General features: G+C 56.9%; 12 protein-coding genes across 12 annotated transcripts; 5 read left to right on the top strand and 7 right to left on the bottom strand.

The window, feature by feature from the left end:
• Nucleotides 1-571: 571 nt before the first annotated feature.
• B0H64DRAFT_42303 (PUA-like domain-containing protein) lies at nucleotides 572-1,538 on the top strand. Its single transcript, XM_062805592.1, has one exon. The coding sequence runs from the start codon at nucleotides 814-816 to the stop codon at nucleotides 1,327-1,329; it is 516 nt and encodes a 171-aa protein (XP_062654613.1). The 5' UTR covers nucleotides 572-813; the 3' UTR covers nucleotides 1,330-1,538.
• Nucleotides 1,312-2,283, bottom strand: B0H64DRAFT_409825 (uncharacterized protein). The gene is made up of 2 exons (XM_062804746.1): nucleotides 1,751-2,283; nucleotides 1,312-1,684 (listed from the first exon to the last, which is right to left on the bottom strand). The coding sequence occupies exons 1-2, from the start codon at nucleotides 2,071-2,073 to the stop codon at nucleotides 1,465-1,467; spliced, it is 543 nt and encodes a 180-aa protein (XP_062654612.1). The 5' UTR covers nucleotides 2,074-2,283; the 3' UTR covers nucleotides 1,312-1,464.
• A 794-nt stretch (nucleotides 2,284-3,077) lies between these two features.
• On the bottom strand, nucleotides 3,078-4,147 carry B0H64DRAFT_330873 (uncharacterized protein; the record flags this gene model as incomplete). The annotated part of the gene is made up of 2 exons (XM_062800963.1): nucleotides 3,078-3,486; nucleotides 3,555-4,147. 2 exons carry the CDS (start codon nucleotides 4,145-4,147, stop codon nucleotides 3,078-3,080), a joined length of 1,002 nt encoding a protein of 333 aa, XP_062654611.1.
• A 742-nt stretch (nucleotides 4,148-4,889) lies between these two features.
• Nucleotides 4,890-7,018, top strand: B0H64DRAFT_446343 (uncharacterized protein; the record flags this gene model as incomplete). The annotated part of the gene is made up of 5 exons (XM_062806904.1): nucleotides 4,890-5,105; nucleotides 5,178-5,400; nucleotides 5,461-5,492; nucleotides 5,552-6,898; nucleotides 6,950-7,018. The coding sequence occupies 5 exons, from the start codon at nucleotides 4,890-4,892 to the stop codon at nucleotides 7,016-7,018; spliced, it is 1,887 nt and encodes a 628-aa protein (XP_062654610.1).
• Nucleotides 7,019-7,460: 442 nt separating this feature from the next.
• On the bottom strand, nucleotides 7,461-8,391 carry B0H64DRAFT_42266 (uncharacterized protein). The gene has a single exon (XM_062805574.1). The coding sequence runs from the start codon at nucleotides 8,254-8,256 to the stop codon at nucleotides 7,660-7,662; it is 597 nt and encodes a 198-aa protein (XP_062654609.1). The 5' UTR covers nucleotides 8,257-8,391; the 3' UTR covers nucleotides 7,461-7,659.
• Nucleotides 8,392-8,472: 81 nt separating this feature from the next.
• Nucleotides 8,473-9,084, top strand: B0H64DRAFT_478420 (uncharacterized protein). The gene has a single exon (XM_062808250.1). The coding sequence runs from the start codon at nucleotides 8,602-8,604 to the stop codon at nucleotides 8,905-8,907; it is 306 nt and encodes a 101-aa protein (XP_062654608.1). The 5' UTR covers nucleotides 8,473-8,601; the 3' UTR covers nucleotides 8,908-9,084.
• A 58-nt stretch (nucleotides 9,085-9,142) lies between these two features.
• On the bottom strand, nucleotides 9,143-9,778 carry B0H64DRAFT_446340 (uncharacterized protein; the record flags this gene model as incomplete). Its single annotated transcript, XM_062806903.1, has 2 exons — nucleotides 9,143-9,458; nucleotides 9,528-9,778. The coding sequence occupies 2 exons, from the start codon at nucleotides 9,776-9,778 to the stop codon at nucleotides 9,143-9,145; spliced, it is 567 nt and encodes a 188-aa protein (XP_062654607.1).
• Nucleotides 9,779-12,165: 2,387 nt separating this feature from the next.
• Nucleotides 12,166-13,856, top strand: B0H64DRAFT_330772 (uncharacterized protein; the record flags this gene model as incomplete). Its single annotated transcript, XM_062800957.1, has 2 exons — nucleotides 12,166-12,329; nucleotides 12,401-13,856. 2 exons carry the CDS (start codon nucleotides 12,166-12,168, stop codon nucleotides 13,854-13,856), a joined length of 1,620 nt encoding a protein of 539 aa, XP_062654606.1.
• Nucleotides 13,857-13,974: 118 nt separating this feature from the next.
• Nucleotides 13,975-18,801, bottom strand: B0H64DRAFT_420431 (uncharacterized protein; the record flags this gene model as incomplete). The annotated part of the gene is made up of 11 exons (XM_062805459.1): nucleotides 13,975-14,643; nucleotides 14,693-14,951; nucleotides 15,077-15,154; nucleotides 15,225-16,295; nucleotides 16,365-16,582; nucleotides 16,712-16,751; nucleotides 16,784-16,824; nucleotides 17,421-17,552; nucleotides 17,642-17,892; nucleotides 18,058-18,180; nucleotides 18,558-18,801. 11 exons carry the CDS (start codon nucleotides 18,799-18,801, stop codon nucleotides 13,975-13,977), a joined length of 3,126 nt encoding a protein of 1,041 aa, XP_062654605.1.
• Nucleotides 18,802-20,267: 1,466 nt separating this feature from the next.
• Nucleotides 20,268-21,786, top strand: B0H64DRAFT_409799 (uncharacterized protein). Its single transcript, XM_062804745.1, has one exon. The coding sequence runs from the start codon at nucleotides 20,354-20,356 to the stop codon at nucleotides 21,452-21,454; it is 1,101 nt and encodes a 366-aa protein (XP_062654604.1). The 5' UTR covers nucleotides 20,268-20,353; the 3' UTR covers nucleotides 21,455-21,786.
• A 105-nt stretch (nucleotides 21,787-21,891) lies between these two features.
• Nucleotides 21,892-23,420, bottom strand: B0H64DRAFT_409798 (beta-lactamase-like protein). The gene has a single exon (XM_062804744.1). It carries the CDS (start codon nucleotides 23,329-23,331, stop codon nucleotides 22,150-22,152), a length of 1,182 nt encoding a protein of 393 aa, XP_062654603.1. The 5' UTR covers nucleotides 23,332-23,420; the 3' UTR covers nucleotides 21,892-22,149.
• On the bottom strand, nucleotides 23,421-25,335 carry B0H64DRAFT_409797 (uncharacterized protein). Its single transcript, XM_062804743.1, has one exon. It carries the CDS (start codon nucleotides 25,234-25,236, stop codon nucleotides 23,653-23,655), a length of 1,584 nt encoding a protein of 527 aa, XP_062654602.1. The 5' UTR covers nucleotides 25,237-25,335; the 3' UTR covers nucleotides 23,421-23,652.
• Nucleotides 25,336-25,588: the final 253 nt, after the last annotated feature.

Here is a 25,588-nt window from a genome sequence, read left to right as displayed (position 1 = left end):
GCGATATAATCCGGGGGTTTATAGAGTCAAGTCCTTAGGTCAAATATCAACGTACCTAGCTAGTTGAGTTTGTTTTCTAGTGAGATTATAATAAACGAGTCCTAAGGACAAGGAAAAAGATGACAGAAGGAAAGACAAGATAGACTACCGGGGGAAAAGACAGCAGGAAAGGCACAAAAAGACAAAAGATAGAAGACAGGAAAAGGAAAGAAAAGAAAAGGTAAAAGGAAAGATAAAAGAAAGAAAAAGGAATATAACAGAAAGTATCCCAAAAAGGTGGTATGGCAGACAGTGTACCTCAGGTTTATCATAAGCACTTTCGCTTCTCCTGTGCCCCGCTCGCAAGGTGGTGAGATTGGATCCCCCCTAGGACAAGTTCATCGTTGAAGTGACCATTCTTTGCAACATAGCAATGAATGGCCTCTGGCAGAGTTAGACCAGGTGTGGTTGTGGCCAGCAGGGCAGGTCAAGCGAGGCTTCACATGAGTTGCTAACGGGGTAACACAAAGCTTACCGAGACCAAATCTGTCTCGCCGGGCCGTGAGATAATATGTTGCTCCATCCAGGGCAGGGCACGTGAAGCGGGGCTCACTCTAAGTTGACAACGGGGTGACTCAGGCCGACACATTAGATCCGTTTCGCCGGACCGCGAAATATTGTGTTCATGCTCCTCGATAAATGTGGATAAATACGTAGCCTGTATCAGGTATCAGGAGAGCGCTCGTTCGATCCATCCCCATCACGATCTTCTCCCGAGTCAAGACGGGTAGCTAGCTCCGAATCACCAAACCACTACGCCTTCCACCACAAGCAATGTCAGCCATCGACCCCTCCCGCCCGGACATCGTCGCGTTCATGGCCGATGCCTCATCCGCACTCGGCCGCGCCCTCCCCGCGCCCAAAGACGTCTTCCACTTCGGCGGCGAGTCCGCGGCGCTGGCCGACCAGCGCCTCCGCCTCGCGGTGCAGGGCAAGAAGTCGGCCACCACGTCCTGGCCGGTGCCGGAGCCGCTGCACTGGGGCGTGGGTGACCTATCGGTCATTATGGACGGCGCGGGGGTGCCGCGGGCTTTGATGCGGACCACGTCGCTCATACAATGCCGGTTCCGCGACGTAGAGGAGGACTTTGGGCTTGCCGAGGCCGAGGGTGACTACGAGGCGTACCGGGCGGGGCATGTCGCCTTCTATCGCCGGCAGGAAGGCGGGGAGGCTTTTGGGGAAGACAGCGTCGTGCTTTGCGAGCGGTTTGAGGTCGTTTATTCGGTGGAAGGGGAGAAACATGAGGACGGGTTGGGGAAGGGCGTAGGTGATGTGGAAAAGGGGGAATGAATCTTCAACATTGGGTATCCTATATGAAAGTCGAACGAAATGAAAGCAAGATATTAAGGACGATATAATGTCGGACCCATCCACCTGCCAACCAATTAATGCCCGGTTCAACACAACCATTTGCATCCAACGAGATCACGCCGGTGCGTGCTTAGAGGGCACTGCGGGGCCTGGGGCGTGCTTGGACGGCACTGCGGCAACTGGGGCGTAGACAACTATCGGGCCATTCTCGGGACGCATGGCGACCTTGTTGTGGCACTGCGAGCAAAAGTAGTTGGTTTCCTCGAACCAGCCGGCCATGCAGGGGACACAGGCCAGACAGACGCACAGCAGACAGCAGAGGACGCCGGCGACACTGTTTCGAGGCGGGTGGATTAGCGGAACGGTCAAAAGCAAGCCATGACCTCGACAAGGGACTCACATTTGCATCGATGTGCCCTCCTTGTTGACCCTCGTCATGGTGCGCTGGTGGCAAAAGGGGCAGTCGATCCACTGCGGCTGCTCCCCAAGCTGGTTTAGCGGAATCACACCCAGGACCGGCTGTTGTGACGTCATGGGTGCCGTGGACTGCGGCTGCTGTGCGTTCAAGTCTGTCGGCATCTGTTTCACCGGCGCCGGTTGTTGGCTGGGGGCTTGGTTAACATCTTCGGGTTCTCCAGCCGTGCGTGGCGCGTATGCCGGGGGGGCGGCCTCGATGTCCTGGGGCGCAGGGGCCGCTTGGGGTTGTGTTTCGCCTTTTTCCATGTTGATAACTGTGATCTGTCGTTGACAGTGATGGTGTGATCGTGATTCTCCTGGGGCTGCTTCACAATAGGCGGGAGGAGCAATGGTCGAGGACAGAATCGAGAACGGGTTATGAGTTATAATGGATTCAGGGACATTTCAAGGCAACAACCCAGTGGCTGACGTTTCTATTTGTAGGGCCTCCTTTGTTTGGTCTTCAGCCCGAGCCGTGTTTGCCGTTTGCATGTCATTCGAAAGCCTCGTGTAACCCCGAGTCGACTCCTTGGGTCTTGTGTTCCCTTGGCGGGCCAAGAGTGCCTCTATCATTGGCGAAAGACGGATCTCGACCGGGCTGGCATTCAACCGAGTGTGCTTGGCGGATTCACAGCCCACTCCCTCGATCCACCTTTGGGGGCCAACGGCAAGGCACACGGGGAGCAATTATTGTGGCACAGTCCATCCTTCGTCACTGGCCTGATTCCGAACTCGACACGCTAATGTTACCACCCTCTTGCGCTTCCCGGTCCCCCGCGGACCGCCACCGTCACGCCGATCCCGTACTGCCACCCCCGACGCCGATCCGGCGAACGGTCACGGCTCGTCCACCCGCGGCTCCCAATGATATCTATGTACGAGCTGCCCCAAACCGCCGGCTCGCCCCCTGCACCACCGTCCGCCAAAATGGGGCCAACGACATGTTAAACACCGCCAACTCGCCCACCTCGACAAATACCGGTGACAACCTTGGCCTTGGCGCTCATCTCCATGGTCTTGCTGTACTTCGTACATTGGAGCCTACACGGGAATCGTGCTGTCCGTGTTAAGCAGCAAGGCGTGAATGACACTGACATTGCTTCCGGTTGATACCACTACGATTGTTTGTTTGATTCCGAGGAAGACTAAGCGGTAGAAATAACAGAACATGGAAGGCCCAAAACGTATAATAATTAACAGCTTGAGTACCTAAGGTAGCTAGGATCTGGCACCGTGACCTAATATAAGCAAACTGCAGCAGTATGTTCCGCCTATTCCGTCTCTCGCAGATTTTGCAGAATCCCCGGCTGCAAACCTTCCAACTTCTTGCAAAGCAGCTCCCACACGTACACGGCCTTCTCCACGTCCCGCGCAATCGGGTCATACTCTCGCACTTTGCCTGCCCGCATATACAGGCCGTGGGTCTCGCGTCCCGCCGCAGCAGTCTGCACCACGAGACGGGCGCCTTCCTCGGCCGAGCGAGCCGTGAGCTCAAAGATGCGGAGTGCGACCCTCATTGTCACCGGAAGCTCGCCCGGCAGCCCCGTTTTGCAGAAGCACGGGTCGAGCGAGTTGATGACGACGGGGCTAGGACTGTCGGCGGTTGGAGTACCGGAAGGGTCGATGATGGCGCTCAGCTGGATCACCGCATATAGCTGGAGGAGTTTCGAGAGGCTGTATCTGTTGGTGGGTAGGAAATCATGGCTTAGAATCTGGCCGTTGATTGCATTTAAGACGGACTAACTCACTGATTTATAGCGGAGAAATGCGTCTTGTCCTCGAACCAGGCAAAGATGTTGTCGCCATGCTGGTCGGGCCACTTGGCGACGTCGTACATGGCAGACCCGACGAAGGTCATGTGCGGCGTCGTCCGGTAGTTGCGGGCTGTTTCGCGGAGCTTGGGGAGAAGCTGCAGCGCAAGTAGGAAGGTTCCGATGACGTTTACCGCCAGCGTGCGTTCCGTGCCATAGACGACAGAGAACTTCTGACTCTGAATGCCGGCATTGTTGATCAGGACGTCCAGCCGGGGCAGCGCGTTGGCCCGGTCCACAAATTGCTGGATGGACTTTGGGGATTCGATGTCGAGTTCCCAAACTTGGAGGACGCTGGGACCGCACCCCGAAACGGTTTCAATCTCGTGCTTAGCGGCGTTTCCCTTGGACAGGCTTCGGCAACCTAGGATGACCGTGCTGGCCCCCAGGCGGACAATATGCTTGGCCGCCTCCTTTCCCAACCCTCCGTTTGCTCCGGTGACAATGACCGTTTTGGACGCAAACGAGACGATTGGATTGGGAATCTTGAGGAGAAATTGTGTCCTGACAAAGTCGCCGAAAGAAGGCATGGTAAATCAGTGATATTTAACCGTTTACCAAGGTACCTAGGTACCTAGTCTGGGAACTGGGAAGGGTGAGAGTATGTCGGCTTGGGGGTTGCCGAGGTGACATTCTCTGTTACTGTGTCCCAGACATTGGGCATGTTGAGGGTGTTATATTTATAAGGCACTATATTCAATATTTCGTTCAAATACATTAACGCCGTGGTGTTCTGCGCGCCCAAGCACACATGGGATGCTCACCAGCTATGTCCGCGGACATAAGAAAATACGGGGCCGCAAGGCAGCTGTTGCCAGTTGCGTTGACCGCAAGCGGAGTTAGCCGCAGCTTACATCTTCCCAAGTTCCCGCTTGTTATCCCCGTGGATGTAAACGCCCACCTTTCTTTCCCAACTTCTCATCCGGAGCTAGAACAACTAAACCCGACAACCCCCTGACAAGTCACCAACCATCATGCAGACTCAGCGGGCAGAACCTACCGCACCCCATCGGCGCAACCGTGCTGCTTTATCCTGCGAGCCGTGCCGTACGAGGAAGTGTGTAATTCCCTTCATACCACTCACCACCCACCTTAACCAGCGAGTCACTGCCCCGAAAGACTCAATCGCTGACCTGGCTCAGGCTAAAGTGCAACCGGCAGCAGCCTTGTCAAAATTGCACAGCCCGCGATGAGCAACCATCGTGCAAGTTTCGTGGAAAACGAAAAGATGGGTCTAATATCTCTCCAGAAATAGCGCTTACAGGGGACAGAATGCGCCAGCGGATAGACCACTTGGAGGACCTGGTCAAAAAGCTCATTCAAGAGCGACAGCCTGTCTCGACACCCACCAAAATCACAGTTCCTACCGCTGAACGCCCCAGCCCCGAGCCGGAACCGGACCTATCTAGTGGGACTGGAAAGACAGTCATGGATGGTATGCATTCTGTCTATGTCAGCGGGAGTGATTGGCACGTCGTGCTTGAGGAGGTGCGTCCAACTCTTTGCTACCTCGTTGATGTTCTCCACTCGTTTACTTGACCTAACTCGTCCGAAATGTAGATCAGGGAACTCAAGAGAGCATGTAACGAGGACGAGGATGACAGCATGAGCGACTATAGCATTGCTCCCGCGCTTTCATATACTGTTGATGGTTCGAGTCTGCTTTTTCACCAAGTTAAGCCAATGGAAAAGATGGAGATTCTTTCCACCCTGCCATCCAGGTTCGAGGTTGATCAGCTCATCTCCTATTTCTTTGACCTGGCGTTTCCCATCCATCTTCCCCGTAAGTCCCTCCGGTTCTGTGTCTTCAATATATCCTATACATTGCTCACCAGAAGGTCAGCTATCCTCCATAAACCGACCTTCATGCGCGAGGTACGGATAATTACCTGCCAACTCAACTACTGGCCTGGCCTTATCTAATATCATCTTAGTACAACGAGCACTGGGAGAACCAGTCCCGGACTAGCTTTATCTGGCTCGGCCTCCTATTCTCCATTCTCGGCATCACTATGCTTGCGTACCACCAGCACGGGGAGCCACCAAAGTACAAAGGGGTTTCTGAGCCGCTCTTCCAGCTATATCGCATACGTACATCGCAATGCCTGCTGAGCGGAGACATAACAAAGTGTCTCCCCTACACCGTCGGGACACTACGCTTCAATGCCACGGCCGAGCTCAATCGCCAAGACGACAACCGCCGCGGTCTCTGGATCATGTCTGCCGTCGTTGTCCGCGCCGCCATCAACATGGGTTATCACCGCGACCCCTCCCGAATCCGAGGCATATCCGCCCTACAAGCCGAATACCGCCGCCGCGTCTGGTACTCCGTCAACAGCATGGACGACATGGCCTCCTTCCTCGGCGGCTTTCCCCGCATGACATCAGCCATCTCCGCGGACACGGCCGAGCCCCGCAACCTTCACGACTGGGAACTGTCCCCAGACACATCCGTAGTGCCCCCTTCCCGCCCCCTAACCGAATCCACCCTAGCAACCTACCTAATCATCAAAGGTCGCCTGTTCCGCGCCCTGGGTCGTGTAGCAGACTTCAACAGCGCCCCCACGCTCGGGTCGTACGAGACCCTGCGAGAGGTCGACGGCGCCCTGCAGGAGGCATATCAGGGCCTGGAACTGATGTCCACCACCGCTGCCCCTGCCGCTGTCGGGAACGGGGATGGGCGTAAGGCCGGGGCCTCGGCCGACAACATGTTTCCCTACTTCGGTATGCTGGGCATGTACCACAGTGGCGTGTGCACACTACACCGCAGGTTCATGGCCAAGGCGCGGGGCAATACTCAGTTTGGACTTTCGAGAGAGAGGTGTATCGCGTCTGCGCTGGCGCTGGTCGAAATGCAGCAAACTCTGGAGACGGGGTTTTACAAGTACTGGCAGACGAGGCAGATGATGACGCTTGCAGCTATGGTCTTGTGTCTCGAGCTGGAGCTGCGGCGGAAGCCTTCCGATAGGGGGGGTAGTGATGGGAATGTAGCTACGTCTCCGGATAGTGGCGTGCTGTTGGGGGTGTTGGACCAGGCGTGTGCTCGTTGGGCGGAGGCGATAGGTACGTGTGAGGAGGCGGGGAAGGTCTATCGCCTCCTCGTCAGCATGCTCGCGGGGTTCCGGACAGGGGCTGGGAAAGGGGTTGGGGAGGATGTTGGTGCTTTGGAAGCCCCCATGGTACCAATGGAGGGGCTCTTCGAGCTCTTGAGCCCGCAGGTCGGCGAACCGAATGGGCTTTCCGCCTTGGACAAGGACCTATCTAGTATTGAGTTTGACTCGGTATGTTCCATGGCCTGTGAAGTGTGAGGAAGCTTCAGCTAACAAGCATAGGATGTATGGGATGCCTTTATGGGGTACGACGAGGCAAGTGGCAGTTACAAGTCCGCCCCTTTTTACTGAACCCTGCGTATCTTGGTCTAAGATGGCAGAGCGTTTCCCAGAACGTACACCTGGGGCCATTGGCGTATGGCATCATACCGGGCTCGGGACTGCCAACATCCTTCTACGTAGGGCTCGGCAACCATGTGATCACTCCTCAACGCCTTCAGTGGTGGGAGACGATGCTGGCGAGGAAGAGTGGGGCGTCGAGGAGATTTGTGACGCGAGAAATCCGGCTACCGGCCCCGTCGAGCCTTTTGTGAAGTGGGAAGGTAGAGAGGAGGTATGGGAGCATTACGAGGACGTGGCGGGGACTGTGGCGTTTGACGGACATGAGCGCCTCCATCAGATGGTCACGGTAGATACTATAGACGGTGCCTGACGTTCGTCCTACTAGCAAGTCTGACCGGCAAGCTCCAGTATAAAATGAAAATGAAAGCGCGAAAGAAAAACACTTCCCATTCCCCCTTGGTGTTCAAGTTCGTCGGCGTGGTATGAGATGAACCGATCGAAGTCGGTAAAAGAAGAGTTGTGAAAATGAAGGATAACTCGAACAGCGCGAACGGCCTTCGCGATACTGTGGGCGCGAGAAATCTCATCCAAGCGCTCAAGCGATGGTTCGTCGAAGTTGACGCGCACAAGACGGACGAGCAGCTGTGAGCTCAGGTTACAAACCGTCGACAGACCAGGCGAGTGTTTTGAATATCAGCCCTGCCTGGGGTCTTGTAGGCAAACAGATCGTTGAAGTCAAAGTCTTCCACAATCTCAAAGATGTCAAGGAGAAGCTCACCGGGCAAGTCCAGGATGTTCAAGTCCCTCGGGTACGGACGCGACAGCTCGTTGATACAGCGTCGAAGAGTACCCTGGATACAATCAAATTTTGTCTTGGAGGCGCTAATCCTCTCTAGTTCACGGGCTAGATTGTCGACGGACTCCAAAAGGCCATTACAGGTTACCCGTTGCAACCACTCAGAGTCGGATAGAAGCTGGTCTACGAAACCGCTTCGTTTGTGCCGAAGGAGATGATCCGGATCTGATGTTTCACATTGACTGGGAAAGTAAAGCATCTTGGCGGTCTTCAAAAAACAGATCTCGCGCTCAAAGGTCTGAAGCTGCTCGTTCGCCGTTCGGAGACTGTCATAAGCGCCCTTCAGGGCCTCGCAATCTCGAGTGGTTGGTGCCTTTGCTGTGCGACGAAGCGTAACCATTATGATGTGTTGCTCCATCGATGAAAATTTGGTGAAGAGATGAAATTGCATCTCGAATTGACACACGTCAATCCGTAGGCGCCCCTTGTTATAACCACTTTATGGCTCAACGGAAAAATGCCCTGACAAACGAGCAACGAAAGCCCCTGAGAGAGCTCGAAAAATCCCTCCCTGCCAAAAAGTACCGAGCGTGCTTGGCGGGAAGTGGGGCAGGTGAGAGGGATCAGATCAGGGGGCCGGATCACGACGAAGCAACTATGACGTCACGACGCCGTCGTTATCGCAACTCGTGAACCGCCAGCGGCTCGACTGCGGTTGCCTCTCGAGAGAAAACCATAAAACACTGACAGAGAATAAAACAATAACTGCCACCGAACCAACCACCCCGACCTTACCATGTCAGACATTCTCGAAGCCATCAAGGATGCCGTTAACCCCAAGCGGCGCGAACAGGCCACGGTCGAGACATACGACGCCCACAAGAGGGGGCCCTACCCCGACAGTGCCTCGGGGGGAAGCAGACAGCCCCAAGTCTCACCCCCGGCGGAGGCTCAGAACCCCGGCCACACGGAGCGGAATGGCCCCGGCGTCGCCGCCGATATGCGCAAACCCCGCGCCGACTCGGCCTCCGGGCTGATCGACTACGGGGCCACAACCGCCAAGCCTGTTCACAAGGAAGGCGGGAAATACGGGCTTTCTTAGCGGTTTGCACGGTGCAAGAAACTGGGTGATTCCTCATTGCTTTCCCGGATGGGGAGGATTTCAGGGTCTGGGGGGGACTCGGGGGAGTCTGGCGTCGGTTCCTTTGTCATTAGTACCTTCCAGCAACACGATGACATTTACCAAGTATTGGAGCAATAATATTATATATTAATATGTATTGGCAACCTCCTGACGAACGCACCCCATTGTCACCCGATAGTGGCACCCCGGCTTGTCATTCCCTGCAGGGCCCGCTGTGAAGTACCGTGTACTCCGGAACCTTGTTGTCTTCGAACGGGGTCTGGACGAGAACCGTGGGCTCATTGCTTGGGAATTCGGTAAAATGGCCGGCGAGGGTGCTGGCTGATTTGAGGTCCGCTGCGATCAACAGCGACGACTGTAACGTCCCAGGCATCATGTATGCCATCTCCGTTGGCGGCCGTCCCTCTCCGGCTGGGCCATCCGGAATGCCCACCGAGTAATTGTCGGGACGGTCACGGGCAGGGCAGGGGGCCGTGATCCTTATCAAGCCATTCAAGACGATCGACAGTCTGGCTCAAGTCAGCCTACTTGTAGGTAGCCTCGCCGTTGTTCCCAAAGAAGAGCGGGGGGGGGCTCACTGGACATGTGGCGCCCAGGCCTCGCCGGCGGTCGTCCGCGGTTCAATCCGGGACCACGTGGCTGCGGTAGTGTTGCCGATGGCGTAGTTGGCCGCCGACATGTAGCCCACCGGGACAGTCGACAGCTGCCAGCACTCAAGCACCGAATAGCCATTGCGGGAAGAAAGCGCCGTGATGTTGAGCGGCGGGGCCACGTCCTCCGCGGCGGCATGGCCTAAAAGGCAGGCTGCTAGAGCGTGGGACGGTCGCATTGTACCTTGATGATGTTTGGTGGACGGAGTTGTGTTGGTTGAAGGGAAACAATTAGACGGGTTGCCCCGGCTGACGAGAGAGAGGGTGGCGGTGAAGCCCGACAGACAAGCATACATGCCAAGGCCAGATGTCTCACGGAGGTTCGCGGACCTTGCGGAGGTCCGGGTAGGTAGCTTGGGATGATATTCTGATCTTGTTGACAAATAGCAAAAGTAATAAAAAAGCAAACTAGAAGCATAACAATTTGTGGAAAAGCACAGCAAAGAAACCCAGACACGACAAGCAACGAGAGCCACGCTAAGCTATGTATAAAGACGACATGGATGAATAAGGGAAGGAGCACGAGGCAGTCGAGATACAGAAGATTGGCTGGAGAGGAGAGGAAGTTTCGGAAGCAGATGAATCTCAGGCACCAACATTGGCCGCCGCCAAGTCTTTGAAGACGGAAGGGTTCCCCTTTTGAACCACCGCCAGAAGAGGACAACCGTGGTGTGTACATGTACCACACTTCGTCGGCTCCAAACATTAACTTTGCGACGGGCCTGGGTGAGTTCCGAGCGCAGCACCGTCTTGCCCGTGGTCGAAGCCAGAAGGCAGTAAACCTGAAGCCTCTGCCCGGTTAGCGCGGAAAGACAAGAGGTTCCCGGCCGCATCGACTTTGATGCTGAGCTATCCAGCGGGATGTTGTCAAGGTGGGCCGCCAATGCCTTGCCTGCATCTTCCAATGGCCCCATGAGATCAGCGTCGTAGTCCGAGTGTGGCATGATCGCCTAAACGGCGCGTCCGATCGCGTAAATGTAATTAATGTCATGGTCCTCGCTTCACCGAGTGGGTCGCGTAGTTGAAGCCACAGAAGTGCGAGACGCCAATGTCCATAGCTACCTGGTACCTACCTACCTACCTAGGTAGGTAAAGTACCTGCAGGCGCGTGGCGAGCTGGTTGGGCAGGTGCGGGGCAAGCTCTGGTGCCGGTGCATACAGAGTACCCTGGCGTACAACACAACACACCTTAGCGTGGAGCCTCGAGCGTGGGAGGGGGGAAAGAATTAATCTAGCCGCCAGTTCCGCCGCTAATTCCCGAGTCAGCAACCTATCATCATGGTCGTATGGGGCCTCGCAAAGATAATCTCTGGACATAAGAAGGACCATGATTCCACCAAATTGTTTGGGAAGAATCAAGGACCCTGTTCAAGCCAAAGCGTCGACCGATTCATCACTCATCAAACTCGGTGATTATACAAACACCCTCAATCCATCGTTAGAATGCCTACCGTCCAGGGAATGTTCCTCCGCGTCCAAGACGAACAGGTCACAGGGACTTTTGACATCGACGGCGTTGCATACACCCTCCTTGCAACAACAACCGATGCTGCTGTCCCAGAGTTCGCCCCGGCCTCTGCAACGCTTACCTATGAAAACCGCGACTCGCTGAGATCTGGTGGTGAATCGATTCCGTATTCCGGTCATGTTGGGAAGACCACGTTTGCGTTGGCTTTCAGCAATGGTGTTAAAATCGAGGGCAATTTCGACCCTCCTATTGACTCTGCCGTCACCATTATGGGTCAAGGAGAATGGTAACACTGAGGTGCGTAATTCCATCCCGATTAGATAGTCAGCTTAGGTAGCCTCTAAATTTTCGATGTAGGTGTTTCGGGACAGGTGATAGGTGTTCATTGGGAGGCAAGGGCGGATGCGACCTGGGAGCGTGGATGAAAATAAGGGTGTTCATTATATGTATGGTTAGGTGTCGTCCAACACGCAACCAACCTGTAGTCGAGCTAGAGAAGAATTCTGGTACCGCAGACTCTTTCTACATAGGAGCCCCCTTAGGCCTGAGCGTGACCTACTTATAAGTGCGTCACTGTGCGTGTTGTAGAGCGGCAGACCTCAACAGGTCTCGAGGCGATAGCGTGGGAGTCACGGTATGGGAAGAGACGGAAGTTTGGTTCACGAACGCTAACTCTGTTCCCCGAGATGCAGTGCCGATACCTTACGCACGTAAATAGGTAACTTCCAAGCTTCACCTTTTGGGTCGGTTGTTCTAGCCCTCCATCAAAAGAGGAATTATTTGTAGAGCCAGGGAAGCTCCTGTCGCTTGGGCAATGTCCTGCTGCCTCGGTGATCTGGGGGTTCAAATTGTGGGAAGATGAAATGCAACCTGTGCCTAAAGGCTGCCACTATTGCGCCCCTCAAAATTCAGACGCACAATTACATACAACATGCAGTGGTTAACAACCGGCGGCTTTCATCGGCCCCTCCGGCACTTTGCAGTTGCTGCAGTGGCGTCATGATCCGGAGTGGGGGGCAGCTGCCCGTCAAGGTGCCCGTGCTGCCCAAACCGCGCCCAAACAAACGAAAAAAAGGGCAACTATTGCTTTGCCATCGCATGTCGTGGAAGATTCGTACCTATCCTGCAACAATGATGTCCACGCCAAACAATGCCGGTGAATGGAAGAAACGGTCCGTCGTGTCTTGTTTCCTTCTGAAGCTCGACGGCGGCCAGCCCCGGGTTGCGCTGTTTCAACGCAGCGAGAAGGTGTCAACGTACCGGTAAGTTCATCGCTTCACTCTACTCATATTCAACATGCGAATATTCGTCGACACTAACGTGGACGACACAGCCACCACCTCGCCCCGATATCCGGCACTGTCGACGCAGCCGACGCCTCCCCGCTCGCCGCAGCGTGGCGCGAGCTCGCCGAGGAGACCACTCTCACGCCTGCCTCGTTGTCCCTCCTCCGCCAGGGAAAGGACTATACCTTCCGCGATGCCTCCGTCCGTCGGGAGTGGACCGTCTACCCGTTCCTCTTCCGTCTCCAGACGCCCGCGGACGAGCAGCGCATCCGCATCGACTGGGAACACGAGGGGTGGGCTTGGCACGATCCCGGCGCCGTCATCAAGGATGATGGGTCGGGAGGTCTGAACGGGGTGCCCCGGCTAGCTGAGAGTCTGCGGCGCGTGTGGTTCGAAGCTGACCTCGGGCCGGCGGCGGGCCGAGTGCTTTCGGACGGGCTGGAAGCACTGGCTCACGACCACGAGAGCGGGGCTCGACAACTGGCGGACGCAGCACTGCAGACGCTGAGAGGAGTCATTTCTGGGATGAATGAACAGGATCGTGCGCAGGATGACTGGTGGGTGGCGGTGCGGTTTGTGGCCTGGCATCTATGGAAGAACGGCAGGGAGAGCATGGGCGCAGCCATCATGAGCGCCCTGGTGGCTGCCCTGGCGGGAATCGAGCGGGTGCTTGAAAGAGATCAACATGCGGACCAGCGGCGGGATGCCGCTCTTCGCGAACTAGACGCCCAGGTTGCGACAAGGCGGGAATCGGCGGAGTTGATCTCGCGGGCTTTTGCGGCTTACCTTGAGAAGACCTTTGGGTCGAAACGCGACCCGCACGAGCCTATTTCCATCCTGACACTCTCGGAGAGTTCGACGATTCGGCAGGCCCTGCGGTACGCGGCTCTCGAGTCCGGATTTCCCCTCCACTTCCACATCCTCGAGTCCCGCCCGCTGTACGAGGGCGTGTCATTGGCTGGGCACCTGGCCGAGGACTTGTCCGCCGCGCCCTCCGGAACAGCCCGAACACACCAAATGACACTCTACACGGACGCCTCCGCCGCCCTGGCGTCTTCTGACGTCGACTTAGTTGTGCTGGGAGCCGACCGCATTGCCGCATCTGGGGCCGTTAGCAATAAAACGGGCTCGCTACCAACCGTGCTGAGCGCAAAATACGTCTCTCCGACAGCCCATGTTGTTGTGCTAGCCGAGTCCAGCAAAGTCGCCCCCCCTGGACGGCCCGAAGATCACGTCGTCGAAGACAACGACCCGTCCCAAGTCCGCCAAGCTTGGCAAGCAGAGCACAACAAAGCACGAGTCCGCGAGGCGGTCAAAGATGTTGAGTCGCCTGACCACAACCGCGCCATTAAGATAGAAATCCGCAATGTCTTCTTTGAGTGGGTGTCGGAACGGCTAATTGACACGTACGTCACTGAATCTGGCGAGTGGACGGTGCAGCAGATTGCAGACCACTCGGCGAAGCTCGAGATCGAGGAGAAGCGCTTCTTTGGGGCCTTGTAGGGTGTCCGTGGACCAAAAACAGCGATTCCGTTTCATACAGCAAAGAAAGCATCATGGTATCTAGGTAGCCTGCGCAACTGAACAAGACCGCCCCAAGACCGCCTCAAGCCGGGCCCAACTAGGAAAGAAAGGTATTGTAGAACTGCATGTAGTCCGCGTGCCACCAGCACGACAGTGTCTGGTAGATGTCTGCCACCCCCTGGTACAGCCCGCCGCGGTTTGCCTGGTTCCTCGGCGAGTCCCGGTCCCCATTAGGGGCCGCTGCATTCTCGGTACCCTCGTCCATCATGTCCGCCCCCGCCACGTCGTCGGCCAGCAGGTCGCGGAGGGCACCTTCGCCCGACATAAGAACATGCTTCGTGTCTGGGTCGTGGATCGGGTTCCGCAGCTGCTGCGCGAGGTATTTCAGGTCCTGTAAGACGCGCGCACAGTCCTTGGCATACTCATTGCCCGTCTTGGCTTCCGTCTCAAACACCTCGCTGGCCCACCCAACATCGTCCAGGTCCTGCGTTCGGAGGTTCACAAAGACCATCTGGTGCATTGTGAGCACAATGGCGGCGTTGAAGATATTATGAAGGTCCCCCAGTAACAGTTTCTGTCGCGGACTGTGTAGACACATGAGCCGACCGAGCCGCAGGTTGCGGCGGGCGGCATCGCTACAGGCGCGGATCGGCTCAATCTGCGAGTGCATAATCTCGATGTCAAAGGGCTGGTGGATGCATACGATGCTGGCAACAGCCTTCCACACCGCCATCAGCATCGCCGGACGCACCGCAAGGATAACCAACTGCTAATCGTCAGCAACTCCTCCCACCGCAGACGTGTTGGCGGCTTACCTGGTTGTAGCTCATGTGCAGCGCCCAGCAGGCTCGGTCCTGTCCGAAACTAGCTGCGCCCGTTAGCAGGCTGGCCGGACCTTGTCCGAACGAAGCGGCCTGCGTAAACAGATCGACAGGTATGAGCGTCAGAGGATCCGACGGGAGCCGAAGCGAGGCGGGTAGGCTCTCCCGCCACTTCCGGAGCATCTCTAGCGCCTTGCCGACGCGGACGGTGGCGTTGGTTAGCAGGTCCGGCAAACCGGCCTCGCGGTAGCTGCTGTACACGATGTAATCCGAGATCTTGCACAACTCCACGTGAGCGCGTAGTCCGGCAGGAGAAGGAAGGCCGCTTGGAGCGGTTAGTACGGCATGGACTCGATGTAAGGGTAGGAAGAAACGTACGGGCATTCACGGGGAAGCGGAAGCGTGATGGCGTCGTCTGGGGTCGTGGGCGGCCGGCCCATGACACAGCCCAGCCACCTGAAGAGAGTCAGCATGCTATCAACTCCGACGGCGACATCATATCGTAATGACTATGACACGAGCTTACCTATCGAGAACGTAGACGGTCCAGAATGTCCGGACGCCAACCTCGTTACCAGAGCCACCCTTGTGGAGGCCGTGCATGACGCTGATGGCCATGGCATTGCTGATAGCCATGTAGGCGGCGTCTCGACGGTTGTTCTCGATCAGATACAAGGCCATCAGGGCTAGCACGGCGATGTCGCTTATGGTGTATGTGGTGCGGTCCAGGAGGTTGCCTTGAAGCGAGCGGGCCCTCGCAAAGGAGTCTTCGCCCAGCTGGCCATCGACGGCGGAGCCGGGGTCTCGCAGGTTCAGCAGGCGGGCCATGGCAAAGGCGGTGTGGTACAGGGCCAAGGCGCGGTGGTGAGGGCCGGGGCGCGTCAGACCACCCGGACCCTGCATTCCGGGGAGGGACGCGAGCGCGACGATGCTCTGGATGTCCTCGAACGGCCAGAACATGATGCCGCCGCTGGGGAAAGCGCCATCGCCGTCCTGGATGAAGTAGCGGGCCTGCCTCAAGGCGACGATCATGTCATCCTCGGGAGGAAGTGCGAGCGGGTCAATGTTGGTAGGCAACACCATTGGGCGCGAATCGTGCGTCTGGTACTGGCCCACGGAGCCGAGGAATGCGGTGCCGGCGAGGGTCTCTCCGGGGTCGCCGTCGAGCACCTGCGCCAGGGGCGTGGCCGTCGTGATCAGCTCCTTGAGCGTGTCGAGAAAGGTCGCCCCAGACGTCTCCCCGAGATAGCGGGTGGTACCGGCAGGGTCAGCTAGCATTCGGCCGTCGATGCCGCCGGGCCGGATGGTGTGTTGCGTATCGCCATCGAGAGACAGCGAGTCGGCTGTGTCCGTGCGGGATGAGACCGAGGGCGAGCCGACCTGGTGCGGGGCTTCCCGCCGGCGGTCACCGCGCTCCGTCGCGGCCATTTGGCGCTCGAGCGACGCGCACCGACGCCGCAGCGACTCCAGCTCGGCCCGCGGGATGGTTACCCTCTCGACGGGCTCCGGGTACAAGCAGTCACGCTGGGCGCTCGTGCACTGGCGGCACGGGCGCTCGCCGCTACACTTGATGCGGCGCACATTGCAGCTATTGCAGCTGGGGAGCGGGGAAGTAGGACAATGTCAGTCGGAGAGACGGCAAGACAGGAACGGATTGCTCACTCACGCCGTGGCCACGCGCTTCCGCTCGTCTGGCGCGACCTTCTTCCTGCGGGGATTGACGGGCAGGCGATGGAGCGGCGACGCCGCCGAGGTCGATGAGAGGTCCAGGTTCGCAGATGGATTCGGCGGCCTCGGCATGTTCTGGCATCGGGTTCGCTGGGGGAGGGGATTATCGAACGGATCGACCGACTTCACGATGTCGTCGCGGCAGATGAGTTTAAGCTTTCGGTGTCTGTACCCGTGGTGGAGGAGGGAACGGGGCGAGGTCGGGTGTCTGGCGGGGGGGAAATGAGGTTAGGCGGTGGGGCCGCCTGGACAACACTGCCCGGCACCTCATCCTGAACCCTGCACCCATGCCACCCGGCTCGACTCCGGGGCCCCAACCGCCCAGCTCACGGTTGCTGATTGGGTGGGGCGCCTGACCAATGGAGCCGAGGCTGCCACCACCACTGCGGACGAACAGCCTGTTATCAAACCGGTCGCAGGGTTTCGGGGCAACCAAAAGGCAGCAGAGTGGGGGTCGACTGCAAGTTGCTGCATGCACGCCGCTGGATTGTCAGCGACTCTCCCTCACCGAGCCCTCGCTCATGCACGCACGCGTCACCTACTTGCGCTTTACGAAACAAGAATGGGAATTGTCTCTCGCCGTTCGTTACAAGCCATACACGAACGTCCACTTCCTATCCGCATACCGCACACCGCCGCTCCTCTCGACCTCGATTTCCTCGACCGATTTCGACGCCAGAATGGCCGCCCTGCGCCGGTTGACCGCCTGCAGCGTTGCCCGGAACGCCAAGAACCCCGCCAATGCCGCCGCCACAAATCCCAGTGTCACAAAAAACGGCACGCGATACCCGGGCGCGTACTCGGGCCGGTACAATTGTGACCCGATGACCCCCGCCAGGTTCCCCCAGCCGTTGACGCCCACGACGAGGGCGCGCTTCCCCGGCGCGGGCGTGTTGCCGCTGAGCCACGCCACGGTGAGCGGGGGCGGCACGTAGCTGCCGAACAGGAACACGCAGAGTGCCACATACTTGGCAGCATGGGTGGGTGCCGTGACCACGCCGACGAGCCCAGCCAGGGTGATGACGATGGCAGCGGCGATGTGGTAGCCCCGCTCCCTGTGCCGATCCGAGCTTGATGCGAACAGGTACAGGCCGATTGCGCCGCACACGGCTGGGGGGACCGACATCTGTTGGCTGTGCTTAGCCGATCGCCCATGCACTGCACTGCACCGCGGGCAATGGGACTGACTCCGAGGCGGCTTCAAGGGTGACTTACCAGGTTGGCCTCGATGGCCCGGTACCCCATCCCCTGCACCACCAAAGGAAGAAACACGGAGAAGGCACTCGCGGGTACGCTGACGCAGATGTTAAAGGCTAGCGCAAACCACAGCTTCCAGTCCTTGGCTGTCTCGACGACATCTCTCCTGGTGAGCGTACCCAACTCGCCCTGACCGGGGTGCTCGAGCCTCATCCGATGTGTGGCAAAGGCCCGTTCCTTCCGCGTCAAGAACCACGCCGTGTCAGGCCCTGCTGGGAGCCAGAACCACGCGGTCACGGCCAGGCAGCAAGTGATGATGCCCTCGCAGATGAAGAGGAGCTGCCAACTTCTCAGGGTAGAATGGCGGATCAGGAAGATGCCGTATGCTACTCCCGTTAGCCCGGTCAGAGACAAAGCCCGAGAGTATAACGTACATAGTGCTCCGGAAAACGCGCTGGCAATCGCGTACTGGCCGAAGAACAGCCCGATCCGGACGGCAAGGTCGAAGGGGGAGTAGAACGAAGCCAAGTACATGACCGCGGTCGGGTAAAAGCCCGCTTCGAGCAGCCCCATGAGCAACCGTGTGATAATCAGGGCCGCTAAAGATAGTTAGCGGTGGCAACTTCTCCGGGTTCTCTACATACTTCGTCCCCAGATGAAGGCCTGCGCGACGGTGACGGCGCCCCAGCATACCTAACCACAACTCGTCAGGAATGGCCCACATGACCCAGTCTACTTCAGCTCAGCTCCCCCTGGAGTCGTGGACGCACCATGATGATGGAGATCCAATGCCGCGGGCCCAGCCACCACCCAACTGCAGCCGACAGCGGCTGAAAGAGGACGAAGGTAACGAAAAAAGACGAGACAGCGAGATTGAAATCCCCCGGGAGCGCGCCGATATCGTCAGTGAACCCTGGTCTTGTCAACAACATACTCCTGACCGCCGTGCCAGGGGTATCACCTTGAGTTTGAGCATTTCCGATGTTCCCCCGATCCAACCCGTTGAACAGATAGAGGAGCGAGAGAAGCGGCAAGAGGGCCCAATCCAGCTTGCGGTTGACGCGCCGGGTCATCTCCGCATCGCCACTCCGAGACTCGAGCTCAAGCAGCGGCGTGGTTGACGTCGGGCTGTCGGAACCGGGCCGGTCCGGCGAGTAAGCGACTTGTGACTTGTCCATAGCAGCTCGCAAAAATAACAACGATGGAATAAAGCAAAACAGTGCACCCACTCGTGTTGAGCCGAGCGAGGCCGTCAGGCGTCAGCACGAGATGGGGAATCCTGTTGGCGGCTGTGCCGCAGTATCAGGTGATCGAGCATTGTTAAAACTTAGCGATCCTCCGTTATTCGACCTTTCCGAGCCTCAACCGCCAGAATATGGCATTCGTCGATAGCAAAGAGATGACATTGTCAACGGGGTTCGGGGTTGGCGTTTGCCCAACAAGGGTGAAATAACTTCGTGCCTATGAAATGACCGCCGCGATTCCGCACCAGATAATCGCGCGAGACACGGCTGCATGCAGCTTTCATCATCACCTGCTCTTGTGGATGCACGACCTGCAGCACCAAAATTCGAAGACTGCATATGACTTGACGCAGCAGTTCTATCGCTGATTCCCCGACGCCAGCCCTGCATGGCAGTTGAAGCCACGCTCGGCAAGACCCCGAGGTCCCGGGTGCACAAATTAAGCGATTCCATCCCTTAACAAACGATGGAATCTCAATTTCCATCAAAGGTTTGCGGAAACGTCTCCACAATGTTTACTAGTAATAAAACATTTAAATTTCATGATAAAATCGGCGCAAGACCCGCGGCAGGCCGAGTGGTGTGCGACTTTGACGTTATGCATTGGGCTGTTCGGCCGTAGAAAGACGCGCAGTGACTCGGGACCTTTCTGTTAGCATCTCAATAAGTCTCTGGCCGGTGAAACATTTTGGGGACACAATCACGCAAGACAAGACGGCTTTTTCTCAACAGTTTTCGCCTTTCCCGCCGTCGATAAGTTTCCTATGGGAGGAAACATGCGCCTTGTTGCCAATCGAAGAAGCCTCTACACAGTACCTTCCTCTACGCTAGCTTTTTTAGAACTGAGGACGGAAATTTGCGATTAGACAAATCGTGACCTATAGCGGTCGTGTTTCTCAGGTTTTGTTTGTTTGTTCTTGTTCCAATGAGGATGCCAGGAGTTCAAGCCACTGTGCCGTGTCGTACGCCGTCTGGCAACAGCCGAGACCCCAGGCACCCGATGGGAATGGTTCTTGGTTTGGTCACTCGTTCTTTCCCACAGTCCAAGAACTCGTGTCACTGCACTCTCAGGCTCAATGCACGCTAATTCCTTCCAGATTAGGTACAGGGCCTCTTTTGACTTCAACCATCGAAATTCATTCCGACTGTTCAAGCGTCGACTTTCTCATTCGCGCATTCTCTTCTCGCGAGCTCCCTCCGGGCCAGTGAATCCCGCGATCCCTGACCGTTTTAAGCTTTCTCGAGTCGCACCGCCCGGACCACGCTGCATTCGCGCCAGTGCTGCCCGTCTTCCTGTTGGCTCGCTTGACCGGGGAACATTCCGACCCCTGGCCGTTCGCATGACGCCCCTCCAGAATCTGCCGCCGGCCTGGCGCAGACTCGTCTTTTTCGCGCCGGCTGTCGTCGTCACGTTGGTCCTCGCGACTGGACTCTACAATGGGTCGATTCCAAAACCGTTGCTGTAAGTGCGAATCGGGTTTAGCAAATGACTTCCCAGGATCTCCTTCGCTCACCATCGGTCCCACACACCAGGCCTCAGGTAGTATTCGACGATCCCTCAACAGGCCCTTTCCATCAAAAATGCGGAGCCGAGCCGACGGCGCTGGACAGCATCCCCGACGTGATCCGCGCGCTTTGGGCGCCCCTTGTCGTGCCGATCACGGCTCCGGCCTTCACGACAATCGACGGCGAGAAGAAGCGCCTCCCGCCGTTTCCCGAACTGATCCACACCAAGCCGCTCGGGAAGCGGGTTTGCATCCTCGATCTCGACAACCGCGAATTCGCCGACCATGGCGATGTCTTTTCCTACCAGATACCTACCTGGGGTAACCTAAGGGGTCCAGCCGCCGGCTTTATTAGCCACTATTTGTATGCCATGATCCACGGCTACTCATACAAGTTCATCCGCGCGCCCAAATACCCTGACCGCGCCCCGCACTGGTCCAAGGTTATCTTCACCAAGGAAATGCTCAAGCAGTACGACGTAGTTGTCATGATGGACTCGGATGCCATGTTTGCGACGCCCCAGGTACCGTTAGAGTGGCTGCTGAACTACTGGAGGATCGGGCCCGAAGCCCTGGTCGCCATGCCCGAGGACCCTCTAGACCACCCCAACTACGACGTCCGCCGGAGGGTCAACGTCAACTCGGGCTTTATTATCGCACAGGCCGGCGAGAAGACGCAACGCCTGTTCAAGGACTGGGCCGAGTGCCCGTCTGAGACGCGGTATCCGGGTTGCGCGGTCTGGAAAAAGCGTCCGTTTCACGAGCAGTCGGCCTTCAGCTCTCACGTCCGGTACGACTTTCTCGACGGCTATAGTATCGACTCGCACCCGCAGTACATTCGCACCATTCCGTGTACCGAGGCCAACGGCTACCCCCAGGTCGCCCAGAGCGGCTGCGTCGGCCAGTTCGTCCGTCATTACTGGGCCGACAAAAACCTGACGAACCTCGAGTTCAACCACAACATCATGGCCGCCCTCACTCCGCTCCTCGTGCAGTCGGCTTACAAACAGCCCGGCGTCGTCGAGGACTACCGGGAGAAGGTCCTGGACGGCGCGCTGATTCTCGACAATCCGCACCGCTGAGCACCGTGACGGGGTTGTCTTTCCATTCGTGCTATTTACTGCGGCCCGCAAGGCTCTACGTGTTTATTTACGGCGTATTCGGGGGAATTTGTCTGGACATTCTGGGAATTCGGGCGATATATCGGCGTGGTTAAGGGATATCCGCGTATTTACCCTAATTCCACGCTTTATTTAACTAGGATTATCCTAATCTCGCCTTTGGCGGTTTCCGGATCAACTCAGCCAGATCATACCACAGTTGGTTGACTTGGGAAACGTATCTGAATCAGAGTCTTGATGGTAAAATAAAGAAACTCGACTGACTGAGTCCCTAACAGAGGGTGTTCAAGGTTCTCGATTCCTAACGATCCATTTATGTGAGAACTCGAATTCAACAAATAATGATGCATCATGGCTACGATCAAAACAAGATCCGAACTAGGAGTTTGCCTAGGTAGGTAGTCTTCAAGCACGTCCCACAAAGTACTTTATTCGGCCATTGGAAGAGATTCCGGAGTAATTAAGCGGTAAAATAATCCATCAGCGCCTCAGGTAGGTTGAGTTTGCCCTCAGGTCACCTATGTGTGCGGGTGCTTTGCGGTGTTACTAGTTCTGCGCTTTGTAAAGAAACCACATTCGGTCCAATTTGTACTGCCCCCCTTTTCAAGCCCCAAACACCCACGCCGAGACATTCTCATTCCCGCTACCCTTTATGACTAACCCCAATGCCGCCTCCCAACCTCATGGTCCAGCTTGCCCACGGCACCGGCAAAGTCCCTCAGAAACCGCCAACGCACGCGCTTCACCCAATGCTTCTGTGCGAACTCGTTCATCTTGCCGTCTGGAAAGAAGACGACGTGATCTAATAGCGCCTCGTCGTGCGCGGCCGCGACAAACACATTGTCGTGCGCGTCGGCCTCCTGCAGCTTGGCCACCGTCTCCAGTAGGTCGTCGATGTCGTGGCTAAACGCCTCCACAGACCTTTCCGCCCGCGCCGGCTCGTACACGGGCCCACAGGCCGGCCGGCCACGCCCGGCGAAAAGGGGGTCGAACGTAGCGCCAGGGCAGCCGTAGTGCGATTCAAGCGGGTGTGGGTCCGGCGCGAACGGGTCCGGGATGATGTCCGCGGGCAGCGGGAGGTACTTGCTCGGGCGGATCTCGCCCGGGTGGTGGATGGCGTCGCCGGTGAGGAGGATGAACGACGCTTCCGGGCTAGGTGTGACGCGGGCGAGCGCGCTAATGTGGCCGACCGCGTGGCCGGGCGTGTCGAGTAGGTAGAAGGAGCCGTCACCGAAGTAGTCGAGCGCGCGGAAACGGCCAACAGTCAGGGGTTTAAAGGTGTGGGCGCCGGACGTCCCGACGCTAAAGTCCAGCTCGATCAGCTGTCTGTTGACCAGGTCGCTCTCGAGGATGACAGAGTTGGGGTTCGTTGGGTATCCCGGGAGCATGCTCTTGAACCCTGGCCCGACAATGAGCGAGGTGCTTGGAGGGAAGGTGTTGGGGTTCCCGGTGTGGTCGAAGTGGTGGTGGCTCCAGATGACAGCTTCGATGCTGGTGACGTCAATGCCAGCATCGTTCAAAATCTCGCTCACGTCCCTCTCCACCTGCAGAGTCCAGCCCAAGCGGTCGATTTGGGACCGTAATGGCGGGCTGAGATTATTCCAGTCCTTGCGGACCCCCAAGTCGAAGATGATGGACCGTTGGAGGCCAGGGTGCTGGATGAGAAAGGAAAAGACGGGAACCGCTAGTAAGTCGTAGCCTTCGACAGGCGGGGATAGGAACAGTCCCGCAGAGACTCCCCGGACCGTGGCGGTTGTGTCAATGATGGAAACGTCAACAGTGTGTGGCGAGGAAGGGATGCCCAGGTTGGGGGCGCATTCTATAATACTCTTGGCCATTTATAACGTTCATGAATGAAGAAATCTAGCAGATAGTTGCTGTGTACGCGCGGGTGGAAAAGTGAAGGGGACAGATGGATGGTCTTGTTCAGATGGACGTCACTGGTCGATGGGCACCTGGGTGCCGGGTACCTCGTAGGCAGGCGGACCGCGCGATGCCCCAGCCGGCGCCAGCTGGTTACTCCTGGATTTGGCCGGCTTAGGGTTGTGTTGGTGTTTTGACCGGCTTCCTACCGAGGCACTTTATTTAATAGCAGCCCATAGATGTGGTCGGCCGCCTCAATTCAAAACCTCAAAAGCACTCGACACCTACCTGTTACCCTAGATCTGGTACGGGTTATTGTGTAGCACATGGTTAAGTACGGCATTTGGATTGCTCTTGACCCATGCGATCTGCTGGTTTAGCCAAGGGAGCATAGCCTCCATCAAGGAATAGTCCTCCAACCACATCTCCATCCACTCGTCCTTGAAGACTTCGGCTCGTATCCCGGGCTCGACCTCGTTGTAAAGAAAATAGCGCAGTTGTTTAAATCGGCGATGGAGGTCGGGGAGCGCTGAGGGAAGATCGACAATAATGTCATCCTTCCGACGCAGCGGGCCTTGGAATTTCAGCCCACCCAGGATTTCTTTGTTCATGGCCTTATACTTTCCGAGTATAGGGGGTTCAAAGTGTGACCAGGAGTTGAATTCCCGATTAATTGACTCCCAGCCATACTTAAAATCTTCTTCCAGGACTGTGCGTGCGTGTTGCACTATAGCGAGCGCGTGGGCTGAGAGCTCCTGGGCGAGTAAACGCGGGTCTTGATGGGTACTGAGGTGGCAATGGTTACAAAGAAGAGGGCCTTTAAGCTTTGCCGGGTGAAGGAATCCATCTTGAAATAGATCTGGCTGCCGAAAAGCGCTAGATTCCTGCCATTTTCCGCATGAGGGGCAATGGATGACGTACAAGGTGAACGATAAGACATTGGTTGAGACGCCCATCATCCGTCGTTGCCTTGGAACTTGGTCGGGTGGCAACGATTCCATAAGACCAGGAAATTCCCTCTCAATAATAGAGGTAAGCTTGACCCGTCGGCTTACAACGGCCGTGAACGGCATCATCTGGTTGCCCAGATCGGAGTAACCAGACAGCTTCCGGGACAAGACGCCGGTTTGGCGCTGGCATTCAATGCACCTGCGATACTGTCTCCCGATGCCGACCAGATATTTCTCGATATTCTCACTAACGTCGCAGTGACTCGATTCCCATAACATTGGGCTTGGCTCCGAGCTCAGCTGTCGGCTACGGCTGCGTTTAACAAATCGGATCCATTTCTTCCGCTCAGCTTTCAACAGCGCGGCTTTCTTATGGATCCGCCTCCATCTAGCGCTCGGTTCCAACGGTTCCCAATCTGTCATGCTGGCCTTGCTAGCCTCCACGCTCCCAAGCGGCGGCTTGCGGTAAGGCCGACGGAGGAGGGCGTGGTTATCGAACATCATGTGCGGGAGCAGCTTCATGCAGCCGCAGCAGGCGTAATTGGTTTTCTTCCACTCCGGGCTTTCCCACGGCGGTGACAGCGTTTGGGAGGCCTCGTCGAACAGCGGTATGATGCCGCCGTATTCGGGCGTGAGCTCTAGAGCTAGGAGACGCTGGACATAGTCGTGGTGGTTGGGGTTGATCAACGTCCTCCATGATTTTGAGCATTGGGAGAGTGCGATGAGCGTGATCGGGTCAAGTTGCTGGACAATGTGTACGAGAATTTCGTCCGGGAGGTGTATGTGAGAATCGATTGGCGGCGCCATGGTGGGAAGCGAGGACAGGCTTGTGTGTCCGAGCAACCCCTTCCCATGGCTAATACGCCGTAGCCACTTTGTGACACGCATATTTATGCGAGGATGCCTGGTTGTGGTGATCGTCTGCTCCATTGTTCTCCGTTTGAGTCCTTGGTTGGGTCTTTCGGATATCACTGCATTGTTGGGGACAATGGATACAAGTACAATCGGGACCGGGACGGGAAAGACAAACATGCGACCAAGTTGAAGGATACTAAGGACCTATGCACACGTAATTAACCGCGGCAATCGAAAGCACATAGGGCGGCCCAAGCACACCAACAAAAGACAAGACAATACGTCCCTGGGGAGAAAACAAGCCTGCAGCACGGCTGCTTGCAACCCACGAAGTCGTGAACGGGACACTGATTTGTTGAGTGATTTGGGAAGGAGGTACTTCGTATCATTGCCCCCATCCGTCCCGTTGCAGGGGCCGCCTGCTGTG

The sequence above is a fragment of the Chaetomium fimeti genome, assembly GCF_033439085.1.
Source record: "Chaetomium fimeti strain CBS 168.71 chromosome Unknown B0H64scaffold_10, whole genome shotgun sequence".
NCBI lineage: Eukaryota > Fungi > Ascomycota > Sordariomycetes > Sordariales > Chaetomiaceae > Chaetomium > Chaetomium fimeti.
The sequence above is the reverse complement of the archived record's forward strand: the minus strand, read 5'-3'. Positions and strand labels throughout refer to the sequence as shown.